This window comes from Carlito syrichta, unplaced genomic scaffold (genome assembly GCF_000164805.1).
Source record: "Carlito syrichta isolate Samal-C Ts95f unplaced genomic scaffold, Tarsius_syrichta-2.0.1 Scaffold301974, whole genome shotgun sequence".
In the NCBI taxonomy this organism is placed as follows: Eukaryota; Metazoa; Chordata; class Mammalia; order Primates; family Tarsiidae; genus Carlito; species Carlito syrichta.
The window spans coordinates 1000086-1026035 of NW_007246070.1; the positions used below are offsets into that span (position 1 = coordinate 1000086).

Below are 25950 nucleotides of genomic sequence, written 5' to 3' on the forward strand. Positions count from 1 at the left end.
TGCAGTGGCCGGGAGCGTGCCACTGCACTCCAGTCTGGGCGACAGAGTGAGACTCCAACTTGGGGGGAAAAAAAAAAAATCAGACTCTCAGAGTGGTAGAAAAGGCCCCTCATGACCTGGCTCCTTCCCACCCCTTCAGCCTCATCCCTTATCACTCTGCCTTGCGTCCTATGCTCTGACTATACTCCTGGAACTCAAAGACCCCATACCCAGCATTTCTTCTGGGACCTTCTTTGTTCATGCTGATGGGCTACTCTTTTCTGGTTTGGTTTGTTTGGAAAAACCTAAGCACTAGCTAAATATTTTGTAAAGAAACGTAATTTTTAAGTACTTTTTCTTTGGTTCAAAATTTCTTTGTTTTCAAAATGGAAACAAAAAGAGATGGGATTTTGAACTTTGCTGTTGACTTTAAACACTAGAATTTGAAGTCAAAAGACCTGATTTGAGCCCCCTTATTATTGGAGCCATTTATTACTTTAATAAATCCCAGAATTGTGCTGACTCTTGTTTTTCTTCATTCAAGTAAGGTTACAAATGTTGACTTTATATCACAAATTCAGGATCAATGGGATGATCAAATGAGATACTGTTTGTGAAAGCTTTTTATAATTGTATAACCCTGTATAAGTGAGTTGTATTTATTATTAAACATTTGGTTTGAATCTACAGTCAGTCTCCTACTGGATAAGGGTCCTACTAAATGATATATTGCTCTTTTACATAGTTTTGAATTTAGTGAAACTTTTGAGTGTCTACAAAATTAAGCTTTACCTTTATTTAAAAATTGTGGTCATCTTTTAGTAATCATATATGGTCAGAAGCAAAATTCATCCAGTTTGGTGGTGCTTTTGAGTCTTACCTATTTTATTATACTTATAAAAATTATTCTCAGCCAGGCACAGTGGCCCATACCCATAATCTCAGAACTTTTGGAGGCCGAGGCAGGAGGATCACTTGAGCCCAGGAGTTCAAGACTAGTCCTGGGCAACACAGTGAGACTTGTCTCTACAAAAAAAAAACCTAGTCAGACGTGGTAGCACATGCCTGTAGTCCCAGCTACTCGGAAGGCCAAGGCACAGGATCGCCTGAGCCCAGAAGGTTGAAGCTGTGTTGAGCCATGATTGTGCCACTGCACTCCAGCCTGGATGACAGAGTAAGACTCAAAAAAAATAAATAAATAAAAATAATTAGGCTGGGCTCGGTGGCTCAGCCTGTAATTCCAGCACTTTGGAAGGCCGAGGCGAGTGAATTGCCTGAAACTGCGGGTTTGAGACCACCCCGGGCAACTTGGCAAGACCTCATCTCTACAGTAAATCAAAAATTAGCCAGGCATGGTGGTGCATGCCTGAAGTTCCAGCTACTTGGAAGGCTGAGGTGGAAGGATTGCCTGAGCCCACCAGGTCAAGGCTGTGGTGGCCATGAGGGTGCCACTGTACTCCAGCCTGGGCAACAGAATAAGACTCCAACTCAAATATATATATTTATATATATAGTTATATATATAGTTATATAGATATATATTCTACATAGTAGAAACTTTGTACACATTCATTGACTGATAAATTTTCTTATTTTGTCATGTGCCACTACCATAAGAGCATTTACTTATGATAGCATAATTTCAATTGAACTTTACGATTTTTCAATATAAGACATTTCTTAAGGCATCTTTCTTGTGTGCGCTATTTAAACTCCCAATTTGTGTGATCTATAAAGTAGACACTTCATTAATTTGACATTGCTGAGAAGGAGCTATAAAAAATATTTTCCACATAACTAAAGCATGCCCTTTTGAAAACCAGAAATTTAACATAACTAATCATTTTTAAGGATAGTTTTTAGAAATGTACCTAGTGTACCTGATAATTCGGTGCTCACTTAGATATAAAACACATCGCGGTCGGGCGCAGTGGCTCACATCTATAATCCTGGCACTTTGGAAAGTGGAGGTGAGAGGATTGCCTGAGCCCAGGGGTTCAAAACCAGCCTGGGCAACATGGCGAGACCTCATCTCCACAATAAATTTAAAAAACCAGCCAGGTGCAGTGGCACGCGCCTGTTGTTCCAGCTACTTGGAAGGCTGAGGCAGAAGGATCACCTGAACCCAGCAGTGACTGCACTGGCTGTGAGCATGCCACTGCACTCCAGTCTAGGCATCAGAGTGATACTCCAATTCAAAACAAAATAAAGCACATTGCGCTGTTCTGTAGTGAAGTCAGAAGCTGGGGCAGTAGGAGTGATTCTTTGCCTCTTTGTTAAATGACCCAGACTGCTTATGAGTCTGCGGTCATTTTATGTTGCTTTCAGTGTATATGCTTTTAAGGACTTCTGGACTAGGGGAAGCAGACATGTAAACAGTCAGTGCCAAGTGAAAACTGCTCACTAGTCACAGATACTGTCTCAAAGGAACCCAGAAGAAAAAATGTCTAAGTCTGTCCAGGGAAGTCAAGATGGACTCATAGAACAGGCAGTCATGGAACTGCTTCTTTAAATGAAACAGAAAAGACAGAGGTGGATAGCAACAGCATTGAAGGCAAAGGGAGCATGCGAATGGTATAAAGTTGAAAGAACAGTTTAAGTAGAAAACTGTCAGTGCAGTAGGAACCTTTATACCACTGGTCAGAAACTGGTATTTGGTCAAGTAAATCAAAGATCTCATGGACATAGAAAGTAAAATGATAGTTATCAATATGGGAATGGTGTTTAGGGAGGGGGATATGGAAAGATGTTGGTTAATGAGTACAAGCACTCAGATAGATAGAAGGACTCAGTTCAATGTTTGATAGAGTAGGGTGACTGTAGTTAACAACCATGTAGCTGGGTGCGATGGCTCATGCCTAATCCCAGCACTTTGGGAGGCAGAGGTGAGAGGATTGTCTGAGCTCACGGGTTCGAGACCAGCCTGGGCAACTTGGCGAGACCTCATCTCTACAATAAATCAAAAAATTAGCCGGGCATGGTGGCGCATGCCTGTGGTTCCAGCTACTTGGAAGGCTGAGGCAGAAGGATCATTTGAGCCCACCATGTCAAGGCTGCAGTGGTCATGAGCATGCTACTACACTCCAGCCTGAGTGACAGAGTGAGACTTCAACTAAAAAAAAAACACAAAAAACCATGCACTATATATTTCAAAATAACTAGGAATGAGTACCTGAAATGCCTCCAACACACAGAAATGATAAGTATTCAAGATGCTGGATACCCTAAATACCCTAACTTGACTATTACATAGTCTATGCATATAGCAAAATATCACATGTACCCCAAAATGTGTACAAACATTACATATCAATATTTAAAAAAAAAATAAAAGCAGGTGTGAATAATAACTACACACTGTAACTGTTTGACCTCCACGTAAAGTATATAAATATACATCGATTCACCAAATTTTCACTGAGGGGAGAAGGTCTTTTCTTACAGTGTGGATTCTGTTGATTGGAGTTTCACATTGTCTTTCTTGCATCACTTTGAGAGCATCTATGATTTGCAGTTTTGATTCTTTGAAAGCAGTCCTGGAGCAGTGGTTCATGCTATAATCCCAGTACTTTGGGAGGCCAAGGTGAGAGGAATTGCCTGAGCCCAGGAGTTCAAGACCAGCCTGGGCAACTTGGTGAGAGCTCATCTCTACAATAAATTTTTTTAAAAATTAACTGGGCATGATGGCACGTGTCTGTAGTTTCAGCTACTTGGAAGGCTGAGGAGGAAGGATCACTTGAGCCCAGCAGATCGAGACTGTGGTGGCAGTGAGTGTGCCACTGTACTCCAGCCTGGGTGACAGAGTGAGACTCCAACTCAAAAATGAATAAATAAATAAAATGAAAGCAAAGTGAAAACTTAAAAAGACTTTAGAGACAAGAGCATAATCTCCAGATTTTTACGAGTACCTTCCCCGATCTTTTTTTTTTTATTTTTTTGAGTTGGAGTAGCAACTCTGTCGCCCAGGCTGGAGTGCAGTGGCATGCTCATGGCCACCCCAGCGTTGACTGGCTGGGCTTCAGCGATCCTTCCCCTTCAACCTTCTAAGTAGCCGGAACTGTAGGCACACACTACCATGTCCAGCTAATTTTTTGATTTATTGTAGAGACAAGGTATCACCAAGTTGCCCAGGCTGGTCTCAAACCTGTGGGCTCGGGCAATCCACTCGCCTTGGCCTCCCAAAGTGCTGGGATTACAGACTGAGCCACTGAACCCGATCCTCCCCTGATCTTTTACATTTGTTTTTCACCCCACACGTTATTTTGACCCTTGCTTTTATTGTGTCATTCTAAATCATTTAACTTGTTTTCATGAATATAACACCTCTCTATTCACTCTCAAATGTCTCCACATGGTCTGATCTTTATATTTCATAATTTAACAAGCACAATGGGAATAAACAGGTTTGGGAACAAACGTAAAAGACTCAACACTACTAGTGGAAGTAGAGGTACTGAGGTATACTAGAGATAGCCTGGCAGCAGCCATGAGCATTCAGCTGTGACCTTAGGAGATCTTCCAGAAGGACTGGAAAGTGTCCCTTCATCTAGTGAATTAGCTAAGGAGAAGGTGGATACTGCTGTAGTTGTGTGTGGCTAGGTTATGAGGATGGGAGGATGGAAATTAGGCTAGAGAAATTCACAGATGCCTTTCTTTTTTTTTTTGAGTTGGAGTCTCACGCTGTCGCCCAGACTGGAGTGCAGTGGCCGCTCCCGGCCACCACAGCCTCGACCTGCTGGGCTCCGGCGATCCTTCTGCCTCAGCCTTCCAAGTAGCTGGAACTACAGGTGCGCGCTACCACACCCAGTTAATTTTTTGATTTATTGTAGAGATGAGGTCTCACCAAGTTGCCCAGGCGGGTCTCGAACCCGCGGACTCGCACAGATGCCTTTCATGTCCCTTATATGTCAGTTTAGAGCAGAAGCTCTCAGAATGTGTTCCCCCAACCAGGAGTATCAGCGTTACCTGGGAACTTAATACAAGTGCACATTCTTGGGCCCCATCCCAGACCTCCTAAATCAGAGACTCTGGGGTGAGACCCAGCAATCTCTGTTTTAACAAGCCTTCCAAGTGATTCTGATACGTGTTCAAGTATCTAAAAACCACCGTGCCAAGCCAGGCTCGGTGGCTCAGCCCGTAATCCCGCGCCTTAGAAGGCTGAGGTGAGTGGATTGCCTGAGCCCTCGGGTTCGAGACCCACCTGGGCAACTTGGCAAGACCTCATCTCTACAATAAATAAAAAATCAGCCAGGCATGGTAGCGTGTGCCTGTAGTTCCAGCTACTTGGAAGGCTGAGGTGGAAGGATCGCTGGAGCCCAGCAGGTCGAGGCTGCGGTGGCCAGGAGCGGACAATGCACTCCAGTCTGGATGACAGAGTGAGATTCCAACTCAAAAAAAATAAAAATAAATAAAAACCACTGTGCCAAGGAGTTGGGTCTTTCCTCTCATTGGTATGGATCCATTGACAGATTTTAGTAACGGAGCAATTGGAGTACAATGTGTGAGCTTTGTGGCAAATTATTATTATTATTTTTTATTTCTACTGTGACCATTCAGAGGTCATACATATTCTTAGTTATGGGGAGTTGCGATTGCTGAATAACCAATTTTCCTGTCAGTTACATTAGATGTTTCTAAAAATCCTTTTTATATTCTTGAAAATGGCCAATTATTTCATTTAGCATGTGTTTACTAAAGCGTATTATGTGTCAGCCATTACCGTAGGTGCTTGGAATACATCCCTGAGCAAAACAAAAATTCCAGCCCTTTGAGCCTAACTTCTATTAAGAGGAGAAGGACAATAGACAAAATCGATGTTGTGTATTAGTACATTTTTTGTTGTTGTTGTTGTTGTTTAATTATTATTTTTTTGAGTTGGAGTCTCACTCAGTCTTCAGCCTCGACCTACTGGGCTCCGGCGATCCCTCCACCACAGCCTTGCAAGTAGCTGGAACTACAGGCGCTCGCTACCATGCCCAACTAATTTTTAAAATTTACTGTAGAGATGAGGTCTCGCCAAGTTGCCCAGGTGGGTCTCGAACCCACGGGCTCAGGCAATTCACTCACTTTGGCCTCCCAAAGCGCGGGATTACAGGCTGAGCCACCGAGCCCGGCCATTAGTCCGTGTTAAGTGCCATATCTTATTGGGAAGAAAGCAGAGAAATGAAGTTGAGCAGGACTGATAAGGATTGCTGAGGTGGTAGGAAGCGACAGTCAAATTGGAGAAGGGAAGAGAATTCCTGGAAGAAGGAGGAGCAAATGCAAATGGAGGGGCCAGTGGTCCTGAAGCCAGTGAGCAAGGGAGAGAGGAATGGAAGATGCTGACGGTCGGCTACCTGACTTTCATATGAACCACACATCTCACCCCATAAATAAATAGATTAGGTATATTCTGATGCAAATGCAAAGTTCGGTGAGCAGCCTAGCTTGATCTTTTCATTCAATTACATTTATTGAGCATCTATATGCCAGGAACATTTAGAGCATCATGTAGCAAAGGTGAGCACCGCCCCTGAAGCTGTACAACACTGCAACCCTGTACGTGGTCCTTCTTCTTCCTGCCTTCCAGAAAAGAAAACAAACAATAACCAAGGTCATACTTGTTACAAAAGGGAAAGTACTCAGGTGCAGTTATTGTACTCATACTTGTTACAAAAGGGAAAGTACTCAGGTGCCCCTGGGTGTCAGGGAGGGCTCCCTGGAGGAAGTTCTATTTCAGCCAAGGCTGGACCGGTGAATGGGATGGGTTTATGCATAGGCCATTCTTTACCTGGAAATTCCCATTCACTTCACTGAACGATAATGGTGCCCATGGCCCATCAGCAGAACTGAAAGCTGCAATAGGCAAAGAGTGAGGAGTCAGGGCTGCAGAAGCAGACAGGAGCCTCAAGGTCGTGGGGCCTTAGAAATCTTTAAAGACTGGGGGGGCAATGTAGAAGTCTGGGAGGGTTTTAAGTAGGTGACTGACAATTAGTTTGAGGTTTTTTAAAACCTCAACTATCTTATATGAAAAATGAATTTACCACCCTGGGCAACATAGTGAGAAAAAAATTTTAAAAAATCAAAAAATTAGTCGGGCATGGTAGCACACTTCTCTTCTCCCAGCTACTCAGGAGGCTGAGGCGGAAGCCTGAGCCCAGGAGGTTGAGGCTGTGGTGAGCCATGATCCCCCCAATGCACTCCAGTGTGGGCAACAGAGTGAGACCTGACTCAAAAAAGAAAGAAAGAAAAAATAATATATTCAGAGGTTTCAGTGTCATCAAATTCTTATTGACATGTGCATGCTAAATATAGAGAAAGTGGCCAACAGCAGAGCCAAAATTCTCTGTGTGTTTTGTCTCCGGCTGAAGAATACAAACCTTTGGATAATTAAAGCACCTGTGCTGAATATCAGGGTTGCAACCCGATGGTGATAGACTGCATGGTTGTGCCTCAGCTTCTTGCTGACCATGTGTAAACACAGGCAGCAGCAGTGCTGCTCATTAGCCAGGTTAATTAAGAAATGCTCACTGAATCCAGTGATTATGCCTGGAAGAGAGTGGCTAATAGTTGTGTTGAAATGATGGTAAGTAAACACTACATTAATAAATCAACTCGTTGGCCTGTCTAATTTAGATATGTGTTAGGTGTAAATACCATCAAAGCACAAGAGTAACAAAGAACCCAATGAATGAATGTGGGGCTCCCCACAACGTCAAAACATAAGGCCAGTAGTAAAAACAGAATATAAAGGGAAAAAGAGGCAAAACTTCCAGGGATTGCAGAGCTTAATTGTAACATGCTTATTTAAACACGTTTCAGTGTGTCTATGCAGATACGTTAATTCACGTATAGTCTTGGTAAAGCATGAACTTTTTGTTTTTTTGTAGTGCTGTCTGATTCTTTAAGAACCTGATGAGTTTCTTTGAGAGAGAAGTAGCAGCCCAATCTAGCTCAGCTGTACTCAATCTGAGTTGCTTTCCTACCTACAAACCCTCACTTCAAAGCAAGGAACATAATGTACAATTTTTTAATGGCTCTAGACCCAGGCACTCAGCCGCTCTGCTCTGCGCCTTACCTCAGTGTAAACACCTCATCAAGATTGCCTGCGCTTCAACAATAGCAGCCAAATGCAATTCGAGAACCACAAGCCTTTGAAGTCCTCCCGGCAAAGGCCGGTTTTCTAGTCTGGGATAATGACAAGCCATGATTGCTGTCTTTGTTGTATCTTTTCAGTAGAGAAGCAATTATAGGCCCCAATTTAACAGAATAGACATTACACAGCTTATGATGCTCAAAATGCAATTTCATTTGATCATTTTCTCGATTTGATTGGTATTAATAGAATGGTTCACAAAAAAAAAAAAAATCGCTGGCAGAGGTTGTGTCCCATTCCACTTTCAAAGAGATAATGTAGAAGTATGCTTTCGTTGCCCACAGACTTCTCACTGGGGTGATTCAGCCACTGAGTTCCACCAAAACAGCCTGTGAAGAGAAACAGTGTACAACCTACGTTCTCTGGGAAAAGCAGCACAGGACACCGATTTTTAACTTGTAAACTTTTCACCAGAGCTCTGTAAGAGATCCCACCGTTGTCAGTCAAACAATTGATATCACAAGTGATAAACCGAATTGGCTAAACCAAGCCCTTTCGTTTCTTAGATGTGTACAGAAGTCAGGGAAACAACATCCTAGCGGCAGGTCTATGAAAGAGCTCAACTTCTGTCTCTCCCAGGCTCCAGACAACAGTTCATCTGAGACTCCGCCACTTTGAGATTTGAAAAAGGATTATTTCCTCGCCTGCTTAGTCAACTTCGTCAGATTTTTTTATTCTTGATCTTCAGTCCTCCAAGACAGAGTGGATTTTTTTTTTAATGAGTTGTGTTTCTACTTAGCATTATGGTAATAAGGGACTGAAACTTTGCTATAATGATGACAAGAGTTAAAAATCTGATACTTTTATGGCGATCTAGTGTTTTATCTTGAACCAGCACTGTGAGAGGGACTAAGAGATGGAAACATGAGAAATGGTTCCTGACCTTGACTGTATAGTTCTTAGCTTTTCATTTCAGCACATTAAGCCATTTCATGATGTGAAGTTTTCCATCTGCAGAGCAGGCTAATCATTCACAACATGGTGTTTACTTCCGTTTGCAATCATGATTAAATAGTACATTTTTGTTCCTTGTTTCAGGAGCAAAAATTTAAGCACAAGATGTTTTATTTTCATTGTTCCCATTTCCAGATCAATCTTTTTTCTTTCTTTTTTTTTTTTTTTTTTGAGTCAGGTTCTCACTCTATCACCCAGGCTGGAGTGCAGTGGCACATTCACGGCTGACCACAGCCTCAAACTCTTGGGCTCAGGCGAGTGCTAGGATTATAGGCGTGAGCCACCAAACCCAGTCCAAATCAACCTTTAAGTAAACTTCCATACCATCTACCTGTCTTATCTCTCTATATGCTATATAAGCACGGTAATTGTGATAGTGACTTTAGTAGAGTTAGTAGAGATAGTTTAGGTAGGGATAAGATTACATCCAAAATAAAAAGAAAAAAAATGTGGTCTCTTTTGTCCCAGGGAAGCCACATTGAGTGGTAAGGAATGAAGGTATCTTCATTGTCAAGTATTTACATATCCCTAAATATTTTTACTTCTCTCTGTACTGAACACAAGCCTGCCTAAGTATGAAGGAAAGTAAGCAGCAGAGGGGGAATTTGAACACAAACACGACAGAGTCCAAGTCCTATAGTCTTTTCAGTCTTAACACCTTTCGGATTCCCACACTAATTACACAGCCCACCAGAGGACATTTAACAAAACAAGTATAAAGTCCTGAATCTAAATTTAAGAATTAATTACAGGCAACCCCCTCGGGTCCCCTCCCACTGTAGGAGCTTTTCTGTCCTCTCAATAAATCCTGCTTTCTCAAAACAAAATAAAACAAAAAATAATTGCATTAATTCAGAAGGAAGAAATGTGGTAGCACTTTCAGGTGATGAACCAGAGGGTGTCCAGAGGAGCCTGACCTGAGTAACGTAGCACAGGAGGCATGAGACAGGTCCTCCATACAGGAGAAAGGACACTCAGGAGAGACATCTGGGTCAGCATCTACCAGTGTAGGGCTGTTGTCTCAAGGAGGGATTGACCTATTCTATATCATTGCAGAGGGCAGAGGGATAGAAAATATGGAAAGACAGACATATTTCTCCTCATAAAAGGAAGAACTTTCTGGCATTTAGGTTGCTCAGTGATGGAATAATATGTTCACCATGCATTAAACAGAGATTCCTTTTCCCAATGCACAGAAAATCTTTAAATGAACATACCAATACTGACAAACAGGTAGATGTGTTCAGGAAGAGAGTGGGTGACTATCTACCAGGGATGGCATGGATAAACTGGAGGATAAACTAGACTATCTCCAGAATCTTTTCCCATTGGAATTGTACTATAACTTTAAGTTTACTCTCTGCAGTGCATCCTGCTGACTGGAAGTTTGCAAAGCACAGAGACTAATTTCTTGATTTAAAATGGGTAGGCATTGGAGGCAATGCAGGGCCTTTGAGTAATTTAGGGACTTAAATCCCATATAGCTACCTTCATCAATGATTCCCAAACCTGGCTACAGATTAGGCCTCTCTGGAGAGTTTATTTTTCCCCCGCCTTCTTTTTAAAATAATAGATGGGAGCTTTTAAAATATACTGATACTGGCCAGGTCCAGTGGCTCAAGCCTATAATTCCAGCACTTTGGGAGGCCGAGATGAGAGGATTGCCTAAGCTCAGGGTTTCGAGACCAGCCTGGGCAACTTGGTGAGACTTTGTCTCTACAATAAATCAAAAAAAATTAGCCGGGCGTGGTAGCACGTGCCTGCAGTTCCAGCTACTTGGAAGGCTGAGGAGGAAGGATCATCTGAGCCCAGCAGGTGGAGGCTGTAGTGGCCATGAGCATGCCACTGCACTCTAGCCTGGGCGACAGAGTGAGATTCCAACACTAAATAAATATATATATATATAAAATGATATCTGCGGTCACCCCTGGAGCTTCTGATTTAATTGGTTTGGAGTGGGACCAGGGCAATAGTATTTTTTTTTATTTCCTGAGTTTTCCTAATATCTAACTAAAGTTGAGAACCACTTGATCTACATCATTCAAATTCACTGAATACCAAAACTACAAATTCTGCAGGTCTAGGATGGTTTTTCTAGTAAGTTCGTTTGAACAATTTTGCTAATGTGCAGGCTCTGGAGTTAGATAGGATGGCTCCTCTACTTATTAACTGCTGAACTTGGGCAAGTTACTTAATCTCTCTGTATCTTTATCTTCTCATTTGCAAAAAGGGAATAATAATAATACATACCTGGTAAGGTTATTGTGAAGATTAACTGACACATTATATGCTAAAGCCCTGAGAGAGCTGCTGGCACATCATGGGTATTCAGTGTATATTAAATATTGTTATTTTTGTTATTGTTATTATCGTCTTGAAGCACAGTGTTATTTCATAGTGTTTATACTGGCATGATCAAATGTTCCCTGCAGCATCCGGTTCAGATAACTGTTGTAAAATTGGGCATTTCAAGTATGTAGTAGTTTGATCCCAGAGCACCAGTTCTCCCTTTGTGCCTGCAAGTGAAAACATTGTTTGCCCCATTTTCTTTGGGAACAATCCAGGTCCCTGAGGACTAGAAATGAATCCTTGAAATGAACTGAAAATAAAACGTAGCCCCCTGTAAGACCTCTTTCTAGAGTACACAGACTTGGACCCCCATGGTTCTAAGAATAAAATGAATCCAGCTAACAAGCTTGTATATGTTTTACCCACCTAGAGCTCCTACCCCATCAGAGTAACTGACAAGATGTTCATTCAGAATGCCAAAGAGATTGAAAATACTGCCATGGATCCTGAAGACAAATGGCACCAAAGAACACAATCGCTAAAGGTTGCCGGCTAGATTGCATGTTAAATGTATTTCAAGTGATACTGCTAGATATAAGCAATGATCATGACTGAGTTTTTATTACCTAAAAGTTCGTTTTTGTGCCTAAGGATAATGACCTATCTTCCCCTGGGTAAGACTGACTTCTGCCCAGAGAAGCCATTGCTTTCTCAGTCCAACCTACCTGTTTTTTCAAAGGTCTGTTCCCTAGAAGAAAATCATTATATCACAATTTTTTTTTTTTTTAGTTTGAATCTCACTCTGTTGTCAAGGCTGGAATGCAGTGGCATGCATGCTCACAGCCACCCCAGCGTTGACTTGCTGGCCTCAGGCAATCCTTCCATGTCAGCCTTCCAAGTAGCTGGAACTACAGGTGCACGCTACCATGCCTGGCTAATTTCTTTGATTTATTGTAGAGATGAGGTCTCTCCAAGTTGCCCAGGCTGTTCTCGAATGCATGAACTCAGGCAATCCCCTCAACTTGGCTTCCCAAAGTGCTGGGATTACAGGCTTGTGCCACCATGCCCAGCCATATCACACTTTAAACATAAGAATTAAAACCCCTTACAGAAGGAGGTATGGAAAAAATACAGAAAGATTCATGGTTCCAAAGTATTGTCCAATCTGTGCTGCTTTCAAGTCTGTTTCCTTTTGGAGTTGGCAGCTATATATTATCCCCAGGTGATGGGGACACTATCCTTAAAAGTGGATGAGAATTCCCAGAGCCTCATCAAACGCTCATTTTCAGAATGTGAAAGCTTACCCACTGGTAATTTAGCATGATGACATCCTTTTTGGCCATGGGTTCACTACTTTGAAATCATAAATGTGATTTCAGAAAAGATTTTTCTGAAATTGTCCCCATTGACTATTTTTCTAGAAGAAACAGAAAAGGCACTAGCAGCTGATTTTTTTTTTTTCCCCCTTGAACTGGCATATGCAGTTATGTGAAGCCATTCTTGGTTCAGGTTTTATCCCTGCCTAAGCAGGGATGAGCCCTCTGAAATCACTGAGTCTACAGAACCTGTTGACATCATCAGTTAAAACTATGCACAGCCATAAACATAGTAATACAAATAATAAAGTTTATCCCAGCTTCAGAGAAGTTAGAAATCATCATTTTCCTCCTCAGTGGCCTTCAGCACACTCATAGGAGTTGCAAAAAAAGAAATAAAAACAAATTTTTAAAAAGTCATTCACCTAGAGCTATCAGGGAGGACACATACAGAAGATGAGGACTGAAATGTCTTATGGCAGTGGTATGTAGAGGACAGATCTACCACCAGACCTAATAGAGAGTCCAGGGAGCTTCACCAGCAGGACCCAAGGGACAAAGGAGACACTCGTCAGGCATTATGGGTAATGGGCTGTCAGAAGATATGAATCTTTGGGCATAGATCTGCTGTTCACTTGATGAATGACTTTGGGCAAATCCCAACTTTCCCCAAGCCTTAAGTTTCTTCTTTATTAAATGAATGATGGCCTAAGTGACTTTCAAGGTCCATCACAGCTGCAAAATGCTATAATTCTATGACTGCATATTACTAGTTATTTAAATTATTATACATTTGAAGCATTTAAGATTATTGTAACCTCTAACTTTTATAATTTCTTGGAGCATGTAAGATTATTGCAACCTCTCTCCAAGGAGAATTGCAGGATTCTCAGCCCTGATAAAGTAATTGAGCTAAATAGCTTTGTGCAGTGGCAATATCCTATCCAATGAAGTTTATCAGAGGTGTGATTATTGCTAATTGAAAACTTTTCCCAACACCCCGCCATGATGACTTGAAATATAGTCAGCATTGGCAATTTTTTTTTTAGTCGAAATCTCACTCTGTTACCTAGGCTGGAGTACAGTGTCATGCTCACAGCTACTGCAGCCTCAACCTTCTGAACTCAGGCGATCCTTCTGCCTCAGCCTTCGAAGTAGCTGGAACTATAGGAGCATGCTATCACGTCCAACTAATTTTTAAAATGTATTATAGAGATGAGGTCTCACCAAGTTGCCCAGGCTGATCTCAAACTCCTGGGCTCAGGCAATCCTCTTGCCTCAGCCTTCCAAAGTGCTGGGATGACAAGTGTGAACCCCCACACCTGGGCTTGGTTTTCTTCTGATTTTCTTCCGCACAAAGTTTTTACTGGCTCTGTTTAGGGTCATGCCATTAATCAAGTACTGTGATTTTACCTTGATTATTATTTTTTAGGTTTCCATAATCCCAGCCTGTAATTCCAGCTGCTTGGAAGGCTGAGGTAGAAGGATCACCTGAGCCCAGGGGTCGAGGCTGCGGTGGCTGTGAGTGTGCTACTGCACTCCAGACTGCGTGACACAGTGAGACTCCAACTCAAAAAAAAAAAAAAAGAATGTTTTTTATTCTCTGTGTGTACTATAATTAATGTGATTATAACTCACTCCTGAATGAAGACAAAGTGGAGTAAAATATCTAAAGGTTGTTAGACCTACAATGAGAAAGCAACAAAGAATGGCCCAAGGGATGTTTCTCTTTCTTCAGAAACAAGTTGTGAACTGCCTGCTACATGCTCCACGCTGGCCAGGCTCTCTGGTATACCTACACTCCAGACTGCCTTTCTTTCTCCCCTTTAACTACCCACATCTGATGCCTTGTTTTCAGCCCTCTCTCAAGCATTACCTCTTACATGAAGATTCTCAGCTCTCCCACTCACTTGTCTGTCCTATCTCAGCTCCCACTGTATCTGTGATCTGGACCACTCACTCAGGCCCTGCCATGTTGGCCCTGTCTCATTAGTGTTTTCTTGTGTTTCTTTTGGACCCTCTACACTATAAGTTCCTTAAAGGTTAGAATCGTAGTTTTCTCTACATCCCTACCGCAATGCTATGCCCAAAAGCTGAGGCTTAATAAATATTTACTGACTGATTAAAGAAACATTTAAAGGTCATTTAATGTATCTCCAAGTGAAAATGGGATTGTGCCATGGCACTCCAACCTGGGAGACAGAGTGAGACCCTGTCTCAAAAAAAAAAAAAAAGTTTTTTGTAGAGATAGGATTTCACTGTGTTGCCCAGGCTGGTCTCAAACTCCTGACCTCAAGAAGTCCTCTCACCTCACTTCCCAGAGTGCTGGGATTACAGGTGTGAGCCACTATGCCCAGCCTGAATTTTTTTCAGAGACCCTGTAGATCCCTCCATAAACCTACCCTAACAAGGAATAACCCTCACTCATCAGAAATATCTTTATGTGAAATCAAATAACTCACATATTTATTAAGAATCGACTATATTCCAGGCACTGCGAGTTAGGTACCTGGCCCAAAAGATATGGTTGAGAAAAACAAGTAAACAACAGAAAAAAAATAAATAAATCCTGAGGAAAGATTTTTTTTTAATGGTCCCTTTTCTCTAGGAGTTCAAAACCTTAGTGGGAATACAGTCATATAATTATTATAATGCAGTCCATGGAAGTGGCAGTAAAAGAATACCCGATTCTGTCCTAAAAAAGCAGAGAAACCTCCCTAGAAGAGATAGCATCTGAGCTGTCCCTTCAACTCAGAATCAAAGGATGCTGAGCAAATAAATGGAGGCAAGAATATGGAAGTGGGAGAAAACGTAGTATGCGCTGAGAATTACGTATAGCTCAATAACTAAAGGACTGAGTACGCACGCGGGCAGGGACTGGTGTGAGATGGGGCTGGACAGGTTAGTAAGGGCCAGATTGTGAAAGGGTTTTTGTGTTAATCCTTGTCCTGTGGACAGGAGGAAGCCATTGACAAATTTTGAGCAGGTTAATGACATAATCAGGCCTGCACGTTAGGCAAACCACTCTGTCCATGATCCTAGGAATAGATTGAAAGGAAGTAAGACTGAAAAGGAGAAAAAAAAAGCCCAGGAGGTGATATTTGCTGTGATTTCTGCAAGTGATAGGAGAGCTGGAACAGTGGCAGCATTTGCTCTGTGACTGTCACTCACACCACATGCCATGAGTTAACTTTTCAGTATGGCGGCTTTATCTTACTCCACCAACTGAGTTACATTTCTTGCAGGTCAGGACGGCTGCTTCCCTCGGCCCCTGTATAGAGATAGTTAGTAAGTAGAATCAACATACTGAGCAATTGCTTAAATAGCAGGTGGGAGAATGGTTTCTGGGTGTCTGATTAGTGGTGTCAACGCCACTGAGATGAAAAGAAGGGATTTTGGTGCTGGAGATGAAAGGAGGCAAGGCATGAGATTGGGGTGGGCCAAATGCTGAGCTTGGAGGTGCCTGAGGAAAGGAGGATGTCTGATCTGGGCATAGAAGTAGGGAGAGGCCTCTGAATTGGCATGTGCATTTGCACCACAAAGCCTGCTTGGTGGATTGAAGCTATAGGAGTTGCTGAGATGACTCAAGAACTGTGGGGGGTGGGAGAAGAAAAGATGGCCAAGAACAGGGCCCTGCAGGGAGTAGCAGAAGTATAAGGGTGGGCAGAGGTAGAGGTGGAGGACAGAAGGAAAGGAACTAAGACGGGATTGCAAGGGAGGTAGAAACTAACCAGGGTAAAATAGTCATGGAACCTGAGACACAAAAACTTCAAGAATGAGGATTTAGAACATAGTCGAACCCTGCAGATGAGTACAAAGGCTCCGCGGAGAGGCGTCATGCAAATGCAAGGCTCCCTTGGTTCAGAAAAAACCAAATACCACAAAATATAAGCAATAATAATATAAATTATAAATACATACACATATCTTTCTGTGTCTGTGTGTGAAAGTGACAGAGAAAGAATGATGCAGTGTGACAAAATGTTAAAAACTAGTGAATGTAGGCAAGGATCTTTGGGAGTTCTTTGTACTAGCAATTTTTTTTTGTAAATCTGAATGAATTTCAAAACAGAAAGTGAAAGGAAAAAAGTGCCATAGGATTTGGCCACTAAAGTCATTGGTGGCCTGAGCAGGGACGTTTCTGTGAGTTGGGGCAAATGAACGCTGTGAGGCAGGGTGGAAAGGCCAGCATGAGAGACAGCGATGGAGACAGCGCACCTACACTGTTAAGACACCTGGCTGTGACTTGAGAGAGAGATAGACTTTAGCCAGAGAATGGCATCAATTTTTTTCAATATTTTTCATAGGTAGAGACTTAAATACATTTATTTACATCCCAGGGAGAATGAGGAACTAGTGATAGGTTAAGGAAAGTGCGAAAAGATGCCTGGGACCATGTAAGCCTATGTATTTTCACTCAAATTGCGCTGGGTGCGGTGGCTCATGCCTGTAGTCCCAGCATTTTGGGAGGTAGAAGCCAGAGGACTGCCTGAGTCTGGGGTTTTGAGACCAGCCGGGTCAACTTGACAAGACCTCGTCTCTACAATAAATCAAAAAGTTAGCCGGGCATGGTGGTGCGTGCCTGTGGTTCCACCTACTTGGAAGGTTGAGGCGGAAGGATTGCCTAAGCCCAGTAAGTCGAGGCTGTGGTGGCTGTGAGCATACCACTGCACTCCAGCCTGGGTGACATAGTGACACTCTTAAAAAAAAAAAACTAAGAATGGATGATCATCATCATTTTCTGTTTAAGAGTCTTAAATATGCCCTAGAGGTTTGCTTCAAGCCAAATAATCCCTCTTCACTTAACCTTTCCACATAGGTTGTATTATCCTGACTCATTTTGTGCTCTCCTGTGAATTTTCACAGGTTTTTCAAATCCCACTTCAGTTGTGTGCCCAGACTGAACGCAGTACTTAGCTCAGCACTCTTGCTGGGCAGTGTGAGGGAGGAGGTGCGTTACCACTGGCAGAAGATCCTTGCCAGGTATCTTAGTACGTTTGGGCTGCTGTAACAAAAATATCATAAGCCAGGCACAGTGATTCATGCCTGTAATTCCAGCACTTTGGGAGGCAGAGGTGAGAGGATTGCCTGAGCCCAGGGGTTCAAGACCAGTCTAGGCAACTTGATGAGACCTCGTCTCTACAATATCTGAAAAGAATTAGCTGGGCATCGTGGCAGGCACCTGTAGTCCCAGCGACTTGGCAGGTTGAGGCGTAAGGATTGCCTGGGCGACAGAGTGAGACTCCTACTCAAAACACACACACACACACACACACACACACACACACACACACCATAGGAGGGGTGACTTATAAACGACAGAAATTTATTTTCTCAAGCCAGGTGCAGTGGCTCAAGCCCGCAATCCCAGTACTTTGGGAGGCCAGGGCGAGAGGATAGCCTGAGCCCAGGAGTTTGAGACCAGCCTGGGCAACTTGGTGAGACCTTATCTCCACAATTAAAAAAAAATTAGTTGGGCATAGTGATGCACTTCTGTAGTTCCAGCTACTTAGAAGGCTGAGGCAGAAGGATCGCCTGAGCCCAGCAGGTTGAGGCTGCAGTGGTCGTGAGCATGCCACTGCACTCCAGCCTGGGCGACAGAGTGAGACTCCAACTCAAAAAAAAAAAAAAGAAAGAAAAATTTATTTTCTCACAGTTTTGGAGGCTGGAAATCCAAGGTTAAGACCCCAGCAATTTTCATGTCTGGGTTCTGGGTGAGGGCCACTTCCTGGTTCATAGATGGCATCTTTTTTGCTGTGTCCTCACATGGTGGAAAGGTCAAAAGGGCTCCCTTGGACTGTGTTTATTAAGGATACTATCCCATTTTGACGGCTCTGCCCTCATGACCTAATCACCTCGCAAAAGGTACCACTTTTAAATATCACCAGCTTGGAGGTTAGGATTTAACATATGAATTTTGGGAGGATATAAACTACACATTCACTCCTTACCATTGGGCAAGGAACATGTTGTTAGTAGAAAAAATAAAAATCCCCCAATTTAGTAAGGCTTCAGAGGAATAAAATAGGATGTTTTCTTTCTAACCTCTCTAAAATAACTTGACTTTCCAGGCCAAGAAAACATAATGATAGTGTGAAAGATACTTTCACTAATTGATGTGCAAGTCCTTGTAATCACATCCTAAGTAATCTTCCTACCTTTTCAAAGATCTGTCCATTTAGTTTTGCCTCCAACACCATCAATAGATCTACATTGCTTCTATTCATCTGAACACAAGAGTTCTTCCTTACCGACAGTGGAAATTAGAGCCAATTAATTGTGCTCAAAATTTTCTTAATATCATCAGATGAAATGTGTAACCCAAGCTCACAGTACGCATGGTGTATTGTTCATAAACACATCAGAAAAATGGAACAAAACAAAAAACTTCTCTTGATCAAAGCTGATCTCAGAGCCCAGGCCCAACTCTCAGGATCCCACAGTTGAGTTGGGTTACCAAAGAGCAAGAGTGGCTTTTGTGTTAAAGCAGAACTTTTTGATTGGGATCACTGCATGCATTCCCCCTTCTGCTTATGACATGTGAACAGGAAAGCCATAAAAGGGAAACAGCCAGGTGCTGCCCTTCACAGGACTGGGGGCAAACTTCCCTTGGATGGCACAGTGTGAAAGAACATGAGTAACCAAGGATGGTCTTGCTAAGAAATTATCATCTCAGCGTTAAGCATCAGGATTCCCCCATGCTAACGCTCTGTGTGTGACGTGAAAACCTACTGCCATTAAGCAGTTATTCTGAGTGTATGTAGTATGTACTGATTGCCTGTGTTGGTAACAAAAGACCCCCAGCGAGAACAGAATGGAATGGAGGATTTCAGTGCTGATGGAGATTAAATCACCTAAGAATGGCTTTGTATATTAACTTCAGGGAACTGGGTCTTGCCACCTAAAGAGTGACACCTGATGCCCCAATTGTAAGGTAATAAATCTTCAGTAAACCGTGGATCTTAAGTAGGCTGCTTGGGAGGCGAGAAAAATCATATCAAGCCCATAAATGCCTTCCTTTCCTGGAACTGAAATGTCATCTCTGGGCACTTAAACTTACGTGAATAGCAGATTTAACACTTGAGACAATTGAAGTTTCATAAAATGATGAGTCCTTGGCCTTGTTGACAAAGCACCCTGTGAAGAGTACTATTGTGATCAGAACTGTCAGCAGCAAAGGCAATAAAATGATTAAAATCAAGTGTAACCCAGGATTTCTGATCTGGTGCCCAAGAAAAGAAATTTCTAATAGACTTTTTCTTTTTTGGTGAAAATGAGGAGAGAAAACTAGGGAAAGTATATTTATATGACAGGATCCTGGGCACTTATATCTCTAGCAGTTTAAAGACCGAACAAATATTGAAAAGAATGACATGGCTGGGTGTGGTGGAATCCCAGCACTTTGGGAACCCTCGGTGAGAAGATCGCCTGAGCCCATGGGTTCGAGACCCAGCCTGGGCAACTTGGCGAGACCTCATCTCTACAATAAATCAAAAATTTAGCCAGGCATGGTGGCAAGTGCCTGTAGTTCCAGCTACTTGGAAGGCTGAGGCAGAAGGATCGCCTGAGCCCAGCATGTCGAGGCTGCGGTGGCGAGGAGCGTCCCACTGCCCTCCAGCCTGGGCAACAGAATGAGACTCCAACTCAAAAAAAAAAAGAAAGAGAAAGAAAGAAAAGAAAAGAATGACAATATCAGCATCAATTAATATTTATAAGTCATAGGAAGGAGGGACTTTTTTGTCATTCACAAAGTGATGACAGCCTTTTTGTTTATTTTTAAATTTATTTTTACTTTTTTATTTTTATTTTTTTGAGTCAGGGTCTCACTGTCACCCAGGCTGGAGTGCAGTCACAATCACAGTTCACTACATCCTCAACTTCCTGGGCTCAGATGGTCCTTCCACCTCAGCCTCCTGAGTAGCTGGGACTACAGGCATGCACCACCACACCTGGCTCATTTTTTACTATTTTATAGAGACAAGGTCTTGGATCAGGCTGGTCTCAAATTCCTGGGTTCAAGCAATCCTCCCACCTCAGCCTCCCAAAGTGCTGGGATTACAGGTGTAAGCCACCACACATGACAGAGAGTTGCGGTGTTTCACAGACTTGTCCATAAGACTATAAAACAGGCAGGGAGCAGTGGTTTATGCCTATAATCCCAGCACTTTGGGAGGCTGAGATGAGAGGATTGCCTGAGCCCACAGGTTCGAGAGCAGCCTGGGCAACTTGGCAAGACCTCCTCTCTACAATAAGTTAAAAAATTAGCTGGGCATGGTGGTGCATGCCTGTAGCTCCAGCTACTTGGAAGGCTGAGGAGAAGGATTGCCTGAGCCCAGTAGGTCGAAGCTGCGGTGGCCGTGAGCATGCCACTGCACTCCAGCCTGGGTGACAGAGTGAGACTCCGATTCAAAAACAAAAACAAAAAAGACTGTAAAACAGCAATCTTCTTCTGGAGTCACTACAAGGAATGATGCTCTCGGAGCCAAATATTTGCAGAGGCTTCTTGCCCATGTTTCCCCCATGCAGCTCAATATACAGCAGAGAAGGAAGAACCTTTTCTTACCTGTAATACAGGAAAGGAAGTTTTACTTTACTTATTATTATTATCATTATTATTATTATTTTGAGTACCACAGGTAAAACTTGAAAGCATGTGGGAGCTAATCAGGGCCTGGCCACTTTCCCAGAAGACTCAAGTTTTCAGGAGAACATACTCTAAATTTCAAATGAGAAGTCATTCTTTAAAAGCTGGTAGAGCCGGGCTCGGTGGCTCAGCCTGTAATCCCGCGCCTTTGGGAGGCTGAGGTGAGTGGATTGCCTGAGCCCGCGGGTTCGAGATCCGCCTGGGCAACGAGACCTCATCTCTACAATAAATCAAAAAATCAGCCGGGCGTGGTAGCGCGCACCAGTAGTTCCGGCTACTTGGAAGGCTGAGGCAGAAGGATCACCGGAGCCCAGCAGGCGAGGCTGCGGTGGCCGGGAGCAGCCACTGCACTCCAGTCTGGGCGACAGATTGAGACTCCAACTCAAAAAGAAAAAAAAGCTGGTAGAACTTATATTGTATATTACTCTTTTAAATCTACAACCTCAATTCTATCATTATAATATGATTTCATTAAAAATAAAATGCCACCTAATATCATACAAGAATAGGGTGAGTCTTGGTGATTGTATCAGAAAAATGAAATAAAAGCTGACCTTATCACAATAATTTGCTGACTCTTCATTGCAAGCTAATACAATCAATTTGAGGAAAAACATGATTTATTCACTTTAAGGTTTTTTTTTTTCTTGAATGATCTGGCTAACTGTTGCATTTTCAACTAATGTTGCATAGATACAGGCCATAGTTGTTTTTTTTTTATATGTGTGTTCAGAAAGGAAGAACTATGTTGCAGTTATATAACACACTGATGCATATGGCCATCTTACTGTTTTCAATAAGCATTTAATCAGTCTTTCCAAAGGCCTCTTAACTCAGCTAGTTTTTCACAAAGTAATGAGTGCTTTATTCCTTGGAAAATATTTCTAAATGGCTATAGCACAATATAGTTACATAGTGTATCTATTATACCAGGAGTACATTTTGTTGTTACGAGACTTTGAAAAGCATAAAGACTGTTCTGAAATTGAAATATTTCCCCCAGATGTTTGATTGCCTAAGTGCAGGCTTTATTAAGGAACAGAAGCAAAACAACTCTTGTGGTTTCACAGATGTCCTATCACAGCACAGACTCTTTTATAATCTCCTGAATAAAATCTAATTTGTTTCATCTGGTGAAGAGGTCATTTTTAGCTTCTGACCAGTACGAGTAAAAAGATCTGATAATCTGAATTGCATTTCATATTAAACTTGTACTTGGTTGGTAAAGCAAATTATTAGCATTTTATGGTTAACATTTTTAGAAATATTCATGTTACTTAACATAAGCAAGCATATTTTGATGTAGATTTGTATTTGTACTTTCTTTGTATGCATCTCTTTAGCAGTAAAGCTTCTTTCTCCCCTGCAGCCTACCCCACCACTTGGCAACACTTCACTTTTAAGTCAAAGACTTGTGCCTAATATAAACCCCATTCTAAACTCTCTGTTTCTTTCTAGGCTCATAATCCTAAATTTCCAGGAGAAATCAATCATTCAGCTATTCGCACCAAGTAACTGAAATTAGAAAAGAATTCTCTTATTCTTTCTTTATCTGCTTTCAATTCTATGGTCACTTTCCTAGAATTCTCAACCCTAGTTTGAAAAACACTAATTTAACATTTGTGTAACATTTGTGAAATCTTTTAATTTTACATTAACCAAAAATATCTTTTTAGAATCAGCAGGAATACTGGTCTCAAAATGAAAGTTCAAAATCAAGCAAGGTACCAAGAGGTCAATCTTCTGAAGCAGCGAATGGTCAGCAACCTTCCAGAAAACCAGTCAAGCCCAAGACTCAAAAACAGCATAAACACCAGAATGACCTGAAGTCTTTCACGACTGGAGAAGTGGTTGTCAGTCAAGGAAACCAGAATAACACTCCCAGACAACATCAAAACCAAAATAAGCCTATTGATACTTCAGTAAAGCAGGAATCAGTTGTGATGATGAATGCCTTTAAAGATGATGTACAAGACTCAAGTGCACTTATGAGCCAGAATTCCAAGGGAACCTCCAATACATTTGTTCCACCAAAACCAGATTTTGATCAGGTGTTATATAAAAACTCTACTGGATATTACTCAGGGCTGAATGTTAATAAAGAAAGAAGATACATTGACCAAGAAGAGAAAAGATTTTCATATCAGCCTCTACACATCAACACTATCTCTAATATGGATTGGAACAACCTTAATGAACTTTCCAAGAGACATGCGCCCCTGAGCCAGAAAGGCTCTTTGTCTGTTTATAGCATAAATGTTCGTGGATCAAATGAACATAAGAAACAACCCAAAGAGCCTTATACTGAGACAAAATATAAGAACTTAGAAATGCTGTGGTAAGAATTCCCTTTACTCAAGTGGTTTTCTAGAGGAAAAAGAAGAAGCTATTGGAAAAGACAGGAGAGGGAGATGGGGAGGGGAGTCCATAGGAAGGGCCAGGCGAGAAAAGAGCTTACTTAAGAACTTCCTTGGATCTGATTTCCGCCTACAGTAGTCCACTCTTAATATATTTCGATTTCTCTTCCCCGTCTCTTCTACTTTTTCTTCTGTAGATAAACTAGAAGTTGGAGAGAAGGGAGAAGGACAGGATATCAGTGTCTTTTGAGGGTTACAAGTAATGTTTGAGAGAAACAAATGGCCTCCAACACCATCATGGCTTATCCTAAGAAAATAATCTAAAATACAGAAAAATATGCTTGTACAAAAATATCATCATTTATAGAAATGACTTAAAAATCCAATAATACCCCTATTATTGTTTATTAGTGTTCAAGTAGATTACAATATTAAGTATCATGTAACCATTAAAAATTATTGTCATGAGGCACTGCTTCTATTAAAAAAGCAGGGGGGGGGAGCGGGCGCAGTAGCTCACACCTATAATCTCAGTACTTTGGGAGGCCTAGGTGAGAGGATTGGCTGAGCCCACAGGTTCAAGACCAGCCTGGGCAACTTGGTGAGACCTCATCTCTACAATAACTAAAAAAAAATTAGCCAGGCATGGTGGCACGGGCCTATAGTTCCAGCTACTTGGAATGCTGAGGTGGAAGGATCACCTGAGTCCAGTAGGTCGAGGCTGCGGTGGCCATCAGCGTGCCACTGCACTCCAGCCTGGGCGACAGAGTGAAACTCCAATTCAAAAAAAAAATTAAACTAAAATTAAAAAATAATAAAAAGGTACAAAATTGCACCTAAAGAGTGTGAGCTCTACTATGTTAAAATGTGCAGAGAAGAAAAATTCACCAAAATATCAATAGTGGTTATCCCTGGCAAGAGAGATTGGGATTTTTTAAATTTTTTCTTTATATTTTCTGAATTGTTCAGGTTCCCTGAAATGCAGATGTATAACTTCTATAAACAGGAAAATTACTTTAGGAGCCATTTTTTGATGTTATTCAATCAAATGTGTTTTCTATATGGCTAATGTGCTAAATGTAATGCTGAAAATGCTATAGAAATACAAAAGAAGTATGAGGCATGGGCACCTTCAAGGAACTTACTTTCCAAGTAGGGGGCAATTAGGTACATATGAGATGATCACAACACATTTAAGTGGTCTGCTTGCTGGTATGGAATGTATATTTAATAAGATGTTAATTAGCTTCCTAGAAGAGATCATGATCAATAGCAGGCATCTTTGTCTTCTCTTTCCCTGACTTTAGAGGAACTACTTCTAATGTTGCTACCATGAAAACCAATGCTTAGTTTTTGGTAAATAGGGAGATAGGAAATTTCCTCCTGTTCCTCTTTTCAAGAGACATTTTACCATAAATGAGTATTTAGTTTTATTAAATACTCTTTTTGCATCAGTTGAAACTTTTTATCTGTTAATCCTTTAATGTGATGACATATATTAACAAATTTTCTTTTTTTTGAGTCGAGTCGGAGTGTCACTTTGTCACCCAGGCTGGAGTGCAGTGGCACGCTCACAGCCACCGCAGCCTTGACCTGTTGGGCTCAGGTGATCCTTCCGCCTCAGCCTTCCAAGCAGCTGTAAGCACAGGTGTGCACCACTACGCCTGGCTTTTGTTTGTTTGTTTGTTTATTGTAGAGATGAGGTCTCACCAAGTGGCCCAGGCTGGTCTTGAACCCATGAGCTCAGGCAGTTCTCTCGTCTCCACCTCCCAAAGTGCTAGGATTACAGGCATGAGCCACCGCGCCTGGCTAAACAAATTTTCTAATTTACACTATCCTTTTCTTCCTAGGGTTAACTCAACCTGTCATACTGTTTGTTTGTTTGTTTGTTTGTTTGTTTGTTTGTTTGTTTGAATCAGAGTCTCACTGTATCACCCAGGCTGGGGTGCAGTGGTACAATCACAGCTCACCATAACCTTGAAATCCTGGGCTAAAGTGATCCTCCCTCCTCAGCCTCCTGAGTAGGTGGGACTACAGGCAAGAGCCACCAAGCGCAGCTAATTTTTAAAAATTTGTTTAGAGACACGGTCTCCCTCTGTTGCCCAGGCTGGTCTCAAACTCCTGGGCTCAAGCTATCCTCCCACCTTGGTCTCCCAAAATGCTGAGATTACAGGCATGAACCACTGCACCCATACTCATACTGTATTTTTAATGAATTGCTTGATTTGATTTGCTAACACTTTGTTCATGAGATTTTTTTTTTTTTTTTTTTTTTTG

The 25950-nt window shown here is 42.0% G+C and overlaps 1 protein-coding gene across 1 annotated transcript in view; it reads left to right on the plus strand.

Moving 5' to 3' along the window:
• Nucleotides 1-25950, plus strand: part of CUNH11orf63 (chromosome unknown C11orf63 homolog) — a 68911-nt gene that overhangs the window by 27895 nt on the left and 15066 nt on the right. Inside the window, exons 3-4 of the mRNA XM_008055855.1 lie at nt 11787-11900; nt 22993-23654. Coding sequence (XP_008054046.1) covers nt 11787-11900; nt 22993-23654 — 776 coding nt within the window. The remainder of the gene's footprint in view (nt 1-11786; nt 11901-22992; nt 23655-25950) is intronic.